At 43.7% G+C, this 9,694-nt stretch overlaps 1 protein-coding gene across 1 annotated transcript in view; it reads left to right on the top strand.

Moving 5' to 3' along the window:
- Positions 1-2,389: 2,389 nt before the first annotated feature.
- LOC118798748 (pleckstrin homology-like domain family B member 3) overlaps positions 2,390-9,694 on the top strand; it is a 36,250-nt gene continuing 28,945 nt past the window's right edge. Inside the window, 1 exon segment of the mRNA XM_036558280.1 lies at positions 2,390-2,660. Coding sequence (XP_036414173.1) covers positions 2,654-2,660 — 7 coding nt within the window. The 5' untranslated portion in view covers positions 2,390-2,653.

Genomic DNA, 9,694 nt, shown 5'->3' with positions numbered 1-9,694 from the left:
GTCATGGTCATTTCCCAGCCTTTCTTTATAACCTTCAGTTAAACTGGCGGTTTTTGTTACTGTGCCTTTAAGACTGATATATGTAAATGAGCTCTGCTCTGATTGGCTGTGCCTCATTCTAAAAGCAGTCTGGGGTGAAAGACCCCTTATAACCCCCAAAAGGGCAGATGTGTGTAAAAGAGTTTTTGTGACATCAAAAAGGGAATTTATTTAAAACTGTCCTGTTTCCATGTATAAACTGTATGGACTGTATAAACTATATAGACTGTATAGACTGTGGACTGTATGGACTGTATAGACTGAATAGACAGTGGACTGTATAAACTATGGACTGTGTGGACTGTATGGGCTGTATAGACTGTATGGACTGTATAAACTATATAGACTGTGGACTGTATAAATTGTGTGGACTGTATGGACTGCATAAACTATAGACTGGACTGTGTGGACTGTATGGACTGTATAAACTGTATAGACTGTGGACTGTATAGACTGTGTGGACTGTAAAGACTGTGTGGACTGTACAGACTGTATGGACTGTATAGACTGTGGACTGTATAGACTGTATGGACTGTATAGACTGTGGACTATAGACTGTATGGACTGTATAGACTGGACTGTATAGACTGTATGGACTGTGTAGACTGTGTGGACTGTATGGACTGTGTAGACTGTATGGACTGTATAGACTGTGTGGACTGTATAGACTGTATGGACTGTGTAGACTGTGTGGACTGTATAGACTGTATGGACTGTAGACTGTGTGGACTGTATAGACTGTATGGACTGTGTAGACTGTGTGGACTGTATAGACTGTATGGACTGTGTAGACTGTATGGACTGTGTAGACTGTGTGGACTGTATAGACTGTATGGACTGTGTAGACTGTATAGACTGTGTGGACTGTATGGACTGGGTAGAGAACAGTGTTTAAACTCTAACAATGTTTACGTACTACATCAAAGCACTTTAAATTAAGTGGAACGTTTGTTTTTCCATGGTATGCGTCCTTTAACTGAACAGACCGGTCAGCGTGTGGCTGTGTGTCGTGTGTCTGAGCAGGTCTTCTGTGCTGGAACTGTACAGTGTTGACTTTGTTCTCTGCAGCTCTGTTGTGTTTTTACAGCCTCTCCTGTAGAGTCAGGTGCGCAGCAGGTTTGGGGAGATGGGCGTGGCTCGGCCGTTCAGGTGAGCACCTGTTGCCTATTCATGCTCTTCTCTTTCATTTCAGCAGAATGGTCAGTAAACATCCCTGCAGCGTGGCGTTCTGACCCGAGGCTTTATTAACGCCACAAAGGCGCTGTGCATTCAGAGCTGTGAGGAGGAGTCTGAGTCCATCACTCCACAGGCCGGCGCTCGGACGCCACACGGGTCTGTGGGAGAAATCAGACTCCAGTGCGGCTGAGCTGGTCAGTAATGTGAGCAGCAGAGTGTAAACAGTAAATAAAGGTTCTGTCACTTTCACTGCAGAGAGGAACACATAGCACAGATTAACTAGAACTTACCTAGAACTTAAAGAGGCAAAGAAGCTGTAGCTGCTCATTAACCTCTCTGTCTCTCTCTCTCTCTCACTCTCCCTGTCTCTCTCTCTCTCTCTCTCTCTCTCTCACACACACTCTCTCTCTCTCTCTCTCTCTCTCACTCTCTCTCACTCTCTCTCTCTCACTCTCTCACACTCTCTCTTATTGTCTCTCTTTCTGTCTCTCTGTCTCTTTTTTGTCTCTCTCTCTCTCACTCACTCTCTCGCTCTCCCACACTCTCTCTTATTCTCTCTCTCTCTTTCTGTCTCTCTCTCTGTCTCTTTTTTGTCTCTCCTTGCTCTCCCTCTCTCTCAACTCTTTATTTATCTCTCTTTCTCTCTCTTCAGTTCCTTTCTCTCTTTCTATTTCTTTTTCCTTTTGTCTTTCGCTTTCTCTCCACCATCTCTCTCTTTCTCTCTGTGCTCTCTATCTTACCTTTCTGTTTATCTCTCTCTCCTTTTTGCCTCCCTCCCCCTCTCTCTCCTCACTGTATTTCCTTTCTGTCTCTTTATCTGTCCCTTTCTTTCTGTTCTTTTACTCCCTCTCTCTTTCTGTCAGTCCACTTAAGAATAAATAATAATAATAAACGTAAATCACTTTTTATATATATATATATATATATATATATATATATATATATATATATATATATATATATATGTATGTATAAACTATTTCAGCTTTTATGAATCATTACAGGATCACAGGTTAGCAGAGCCCCGTCTCCTGCGCTGTGATTGGCTGTTAGTTTTCAGCCACACCTCCTGCGCTGTGATTGATCAGTAGCTCATTTTTACGCGCGGCCCCTCCAACTATACTAGCCAATCCCAGGAACAGCAGCGGCGCGGCGGGTGGGGCTCTGTCTGAATACGGGTGTGAAACGGAGCGGTTTTCTCCGCCCGATCTCAGATACTCAGAGCTGAAAGTGACTCTAATGGCGACAGAGAATCAGAGCGGACTGAATCAGAGCGGAACCGAGCGGCTGGATTCACCCTGCTTCACTCCCCGGCACTCCTCAACACTCCCCAACACTCCAGCAGCGCTCCGACCCCAGACCTGCTGAGGAGAGAGGACCAGCCCGGGGTGATCTGTGAGTGAGAGTGAGAGTGAGAGCCGCGCCGAGCTGAGCAGGTATGATCGGTACGTGCGCTTCATTTCACTCCGCGCGCTTTATGAAGCTCGTCTGAGCGCCGAGCAGCTGAAGCTGCACTGTCAGAATCAGAGCTCAGAGCTGGGCTGAGGTTCAGTCAGACAGGCTGGAGCAGAGGTGACTGTGGAGGTGTTCGGTGCTCATAATCCACTAAAAACAAAACAAAGCAAAAAAGAGAAGCAGAACACCTTCACACACACACACACACACACACACACACACACACACACACAACACATACACACAACACATACACCTGCTTTGAAGGGGAATCCCACCAAAATGTCAGCATTCCCCCGTAATTGAGTGTTTGCGATGTAAACTGTCAGTCAGGGTGGTTTTGTGTGACATGGTTCATTGTATAGGCTCAGATTTATTTACAGCCTCACAGGGAATCGTATCAGCTAATAACCCTAATATAAATATAACTGTTTACACATTAGGGAGTTATATCTGTTATTAATGTGATATTACATTGATATAACTATAACCTTTCACCTCTCAGGAAATAATATCAGCTAATAACACTAATATAAATATAACTGTTTAACATTAGGAAGTTATATCTGTTATTAATGTGATATTACATTGACATAACTATAACTTTTCACCTCTCAGGGAGTCATATCAGCTGTGAAGTAACTCTTATGTAAATATAACTTGTCACCACTCAGGAAGTTATTAATGTGATATACCACTAATATAAAATAACCTTTGACTTCCCAATGAGTTATATCTGTTATTACTGTGGGATAACACTGATATAACTATAACTTAATCTCTCTGGGAGTTATATTTGTTATTACTGTGATGTAATACTGATGTAACTATAACTTAATCTCTTAGGCAGTTATATATGTTATTACTGTGATATAACACTAATATAACTATACGTTTTCACCTCTCAGGGAGTCATGTCTGTTATTACTGTGATATAACGCTCTACAGATTGTGACTATGCAGTGGTCAGAGAGGTCAGGCTGATGGACAGGGTGTATTAATATTTGTCCGTTTTTGAGTTGATGCACTCCGATTTGATCAGTTTGGGAGTGAAAGTGAACAAAATCTGACACCTGCAGTTTCTCCGTAATTATCACTGCAGAATCTTCTAGAATCTGAGCTAAAACAGCCCTTATTCCCAGATTAATGCATACTGAGTGAGGAGAATAAACAGGCTAAAATATGTTGAGTGTGTTTTGCTGTGAGTTGCCTGTAAAGCCTGAAATAACCGTTTAAAAGTCAGAGGTGTCGAGTTTTTTCCACCACGTCGTACGTCTTTACGTATCAACGTCACACACAGACTCTAAAAGGAGGTCCGGCTCGATGTTTCGGCCTCAAATGATCTCAGAATCACCATCACACTGATGAAGATGTGATGACAGTAGTAGATGATTCACTCTCGTTCTCAGAGACGCTCCTTCAGTTTAGACTGAGTTCTCTCTGATTCTCTTTCAGTCAGCAGATTCATCCACTCAGGGAAGAAGCACAAACCACGCTACAGAATGTTGCATGCAGTTACACATTTCCAACAGAGGGGGCTCCAAAACCTACGTAACACTCAGCAAATAAATAGAAAATGTGCAGGGAAATGCCATGTTTAAATGTTCTCTGTAGAGGATATTCTGCAGCAAAATGAATGGAATCAACATTTGAATCGTCATTGAATTAGTAGTTTAAACTCTGTAGTCGTCACTATACAGCGCCCCCTGTCTGTCAGTCCCTCTGACCTGTCTGGCGGCTCCATCACATCCAGGTTTGTGCTTCATGTCTCTGGAATGTTCTGCAGCTCTGCTCTCTGTAATTATGAGTCAGGTCGGGCTGGTCCGGTTTGGTTTGAGCGTGCTCAGTGTGAGCTGCTGGCATGAAACTCCGCTGATTGTGACCTCGAAAAACACGCTTTGCTCAGCAGGAACGTGCACCTTAGAACAAACAGCAGACTTCTGAACTTTTGCTCTCAGAAGTTGATGCATTCGTGTTTATTTTCACATCTGTTCCAACACTCATCCTGCGCTGTAGGGGGCAGTGTGTGCTGTAAGCTTGTTGCAGCCCACCAAATAAAGCCTTGCATGCTTGTGTTTGCGTTAAGGCCAGAAACAGCAAATGCAAACGCTTGGTCCTTCTGTACAAACTCACCATGTGCTCTTATGATACTGTGGTGGTTAAAACACTCAGTACTGAAGGGGGCGCTAGAGGATGAATCAGAGAGGATCTACTGTTATTCCAACAGCCTCAGCAGCTGAACGTAGTCAGCAGAGGAGAGTGAGCTGCTGTACCTCCTCTGCTGGAACTGAAAGGCCATAATGGACCATATTACTATGTTTATGTAAGCCGTCTCTGTGTGAGACTCAGCTGCTCGTCTGCTGTGGCAGTTGAGAAAGAGTGCTGGTGGAATGAGACTGCTTGGCTGTCGTTATAGCGCCCCCTGCTGTAACACTCAGAATGCAGCTTGCACTTGCGTTGTGTTATTAAATGCATTGTGACACATTTTTACAGCCCAAAACTGCAGTAATTTTTTGCCATCCTGATGTGTGAGTCTGATCACTGAGGAGACACCGATTGGACAGGCTTGGCTGACATCCTCCTGATAAACTGATCCAATCAGAATAGAGCTTAAGATGCTTTTGACTCTTCTTTTCTGCTGCTGCAGACACGACCGTAACGTTTAGAAAAACGTGGAGGATGGGGAGCATAAAAAAAGTACAAAACGTGACTAGAACAAATACTTGAGTGGTAACAGCTCCCCCTTGTGGAGGACATTCAGACTGCTAAACCTGAAGGAGTTTGTCAGTGAGTTATAAGCCAGGCCTGTGATCTGTTGGATATGGAGCCTCTGAAAGGATGTGGTGTGTTTTTTTAGGTAAACCTGATAGTATTTGGTGCTCACCACATAATTTCTGGTGCTCAACACATAGTTTTTGGTGCTCACCTGATCGTATTTGGTGCTTACCTGATAGTACTTGGTGCTCACCTGATAGTATCTGGTGCTTACCTGATAGTATTTGGTGCTCACCACATAATATCTGGTGCTTAACACATAGTATTTGGTGCTAACCACATAATATCTGGTGCTTAACACATAGTATTTGGTGCTTACCAGATAGTACCTGGTGCTCACTTGATAGTTTCTGGTGTTGAACACATAGTATCTGGTGCTCAACACATAATACCTGGTGCTCACCTCATAGTATCTGGTGCTTACCTGATAGTATCTGGTGCTCAGCACATTGTTTCTGGTGCTCACCTGATAGTATCTGGTGCTCACTTGCTTATATGTGGTGCTTACTTGATAGTGTCTGGTGCTCACCACGTAGTATCTGGTGCATACCTGATAGCATTTGATGCTCACCACGAAGTATCTGGTTTGCACCTCATAGTACCTGATGCTCCCCTGATAGTATCTGGTGCTAAAGAAATACACCACATTCGTTCAGTAGGTGGGTGTTGGAGTATTGGTTCTGTGAGCATTTGGCTTCAGGTCAAATCTGTTTGGTGACCCCAGCGTTAGAGCCTAAATGTTCTAGAGCGTGTAGAACATTTAGAGCTAAATCAATCTGTAGAAAATGAGTGTTTGACTGTCCGTAACACAGAGACACTGTTAGAAATAGGTTTGAGTCTTTGTTTACAGGACTGAGCAACTTTAACAAGCCTCTTGGTTTCCATGTCCTGAGCAGTGAGCGCTGACAGAGCGTCCACCCTCAGCACTGAGCTTCTGCATGAACTCTGAACTTCTGGAGCTTAAACACAGTAATTTAGTCCGTTATAGCAGCGTGTAATTAAAGTATTGATTTTCAGTCTGTTCTCAGAGTTTGAGCCGGGAGGGGGCGGAGCTTCATGCAGAACGAGAGCTGTGGCGAGTGGAGTGTTTGTGTGGGTTTATCTGCCGGTAGAGAGTGTTTAGTGTGAGCTGTGATCTGTTAGTGGAGGTGTGAGATATGCTGGGTTATCGCTCTGTACAGCAGAGTCATTAGAGGAGCACTGTGAAGGGGAGGGGCAGAGAGAGAGAGAGAGAGAGAGAGAGAGACAAACGAGTGAGAGAAAGAGAGAGACACAGAGAGAGAAAGAGACAGAAAGAGAGAGACAGATTGTGTTTTTAGTAGAGAAAAGCAGTTCTAACCATCACTGTCCATCACTGTCCATCACTAACCATTACATAAAAGGTTCAGTCCTGGTAAATTTTTGTTCATCAAGGCCTTAAAGGGCAATTCCACCAATTTTCCAGAATTCCTCCACAATTCAGTGTGTGAGATGTAAACAGAGAGATTCAGAGTGGTTTGGTGTGAAATGGTTCAGATGTCTTTACAGTGGTGGTGATGGGAACCAGGGGTCGCCATGACTACAACACAAATATAGACATTTTATTTACTATCCAGAACCACCAGTGAACCTACACGAGTCTTCTGAGTCTATATGGAATGTTGATGATGGAAAATAGTGGAAAATCTGAAATAATCAGTTTTCTTTGGGGACTATTTTGCCTCACAGCGCCCTGCATGTATCCCTCCACCATGAATGGAGTTTAAGTTCTCTAAACTATCATAAAACAGTGTCTCAGTCATCAGGCAGTGAATTCATAACCATTTCATGTAGGAACTTTCTGTGAGGGAGCTTTTAGAGGTGGACGTCTGGTTCCTATCACCACCACTGTGAACAGTTCTGACTCGGTAAGTTTATCTAGAACAGAGCGTTTCACACCAAACCACTCTGATTACATCTTAACCGTTTAGTTATGCAGGTATTTTTTGGAAAATGGGTGGAGTTGTCCTTTAAGGTCATAGTGAGGAGTATATTTTTAGCTTCCTTCAGTTCAAGTACAGTAGAAAGCTGGGAGAGCAGGCAGGCTGTATGGAGTCAATGCGACTAAGAATATATACTGTAACCCAATACGGTGCAATTATGTTCTCTAACTGAAGGTACTGCAGACGTGCTCCTGAGGGTTCCACCACAGTCACACTGTTTCTTCTGAGAGAGTACCACAACAAAACACCCCTAACTTTGTGTGTTTTTACCGAGTCATGGCCTGTATGTTCGTTTCAGTGGAGAATCTCCAGTGATGATGCTGTGTAGACCATGATTGGGCTTAGTCACCGTCCAGGAAACAGACCCCGTTTCTGTTTGGTCACTGAGGTTAAGATTAGGGTTAGACAGTGTCTAAATCCCCCTGGTATTCGGGGGTCCCGTGTTGTCTGTCTGCTAACTCTCTCTCGATAGCGGCGCTGATGCTTCAGTGTCAGTAAATGTCTGTTTTATCAGCTGTTCTTCTGTAGAGTCTCTGTTCTAGTGCGGTTCTGCGCTCTTCCTCACAGTAACTGAGATCTTCCTCGTCTCCTCTTCTGTAGAGTCTCTGTTCTAGTGCGGTTCTGCGCTCTTCCTCACAGTAACTGAGATCTTCCTCGTCTCCTCTTCTGTAGAGTCTCTGTTCTAGTGCGGTTCTGCGCTCTTCCTCACAGTAACTGAGATCTTCCTCGTCTCCTCTTCTGTAGAGTCTCTGTTCTAGTGCGGTTCTGCGCTCTTCCTCACAGTAACTCAGATCTTCCTCGTCTCCTCTTCTGTCTTCAGTGTGAGAAATGAGGAACAGTCACTCTTCACTCCAAACTCTTGGGAAACTGGGCGAGTTTTCAGATTTACAGATCTGCTGCAGCTCATTGTAAAGCTTTTCAGAGGAATCCGGGCAGAGTTACAGTTTCTAGACTATGAAGGACCAACTGGGTGAACCGGTCTGCTACAGCGCCACCCTGAGGCAGAGCAGTGCTGCAGCTCTAGTTAGTTAAGAACACCAGAGACAGAAGCTGATTGTGGGGGAAGCAGATAAACAATGAACTGAATCTGGATTTGAGCGTCTCCTGATAGCATAACGTCATAATAAGTTTATTTTCAGGGACCCCTCAAGTTTAAATTTGAGACATTCAGGGGGTCTAAGAGGTTAATTATTAATAATTAGTTTTGCACACTTGTTTAGAAAGCTTTTATTCCACACATTATACTATATAAAATACAAATCTGACATATTATTGGGGATGTATTATTATACTGTATATAGCCACTTATATGTATATGAATAAGGGATATGTGTACGAGCCTGTGCTGATCAGCAGTGTGAGTGTTATATACTGTATTATTTACTGTATTATACACTGTAGTGCAGTGAGCTGTTATGTAACTACAGGATGTTTATTGTAAATCTGTAATCTCTCTCTGCCACTCCTCAGCAATTACCACCATTTACTCTCATTACAGCCGCTCGCCTTTATCTGACCAACATCTGCCTTTTACTCTACATTTACTCCTTTCTCCCTCCTTTCTCTCCTTTTTCTCCCTCCTTTCTCTTTTTTCTCCTTAATTTCTCTCCCTTTTCTCTGTCTCTCTTTTTCCTTACGTTCTCTCATTTCTCCCTTCTCATTCTCCTGCCCTTCCTCTCCTTTTTGTCTCTACTTTCTCTCCCTTTTCTCCTTATTTCTCTCCCTTCACTCCCTAGTTTCTCTTCTTTTTCTTCCTTTTTCTCTCTCCTTTTCCCTACCTTCTCTCCTTCCTTCAGCAGCTCCCTTTTCTCTACTTTCTGTGTGTGTGTGTATGTGTGTGTGTGTGTGTGTAGGTGTGTGTGTGTGTGCGTGTATGTGTGTGTGTGTGTGTGTGTGTGTGTGTATGTGTGTGTGTGTGTGTGTGTGTGTGTGTGTGTGTGTGTGTGGTGTTGTGTGTGTGTGTATGTAGTGTTGTGTGTGTGTGTGTGTGTGTGTGTGTGTGTGTGTGTGTGTGTGTGTGTGTGTATGTGTGTGTATGTGTGTGTAGGTGTATGTGTGTGTGTGTTGTGTGTGTTATTGAGTGCTGACCAATGCTTCTTTAAGTTAACATCACGTTGCGTTGCTCTGCGTGGACTTCAGCTCAGGTTCAGTCTGAGCTGGACTTTCTGTGAAGATAAGACCCAGTCAGCTCAGTGAAGGTGTAGAAGTGCAGTGATGTTCAGTGATCAGAACAGAACTCTCAGCCTGTCCTCTCAGCTCCTCACACTGCCACAGAGACTGTGTGAGGT

The sequence above is a fragment of the Colossoma macropomum genome, unplaced genomic scaffold (assembly GCF_904425465.1).
Source record: "Colossoma macropomum unplaced genomic scaffold, Colossoma_macropomum, whole genome shotgun sequence".
Classification (NCBI taxonomy): Eukaryota; Metazoa; Chordata; class Actinopteri; order Characiformes; family Serrasalmidae; genus Colossoma; species Colossoma macropomum.
Note: the sequence above shows the minus strand (reverse complement) of the source record. Positions and strands in the feature narration are given on the sequence as shown.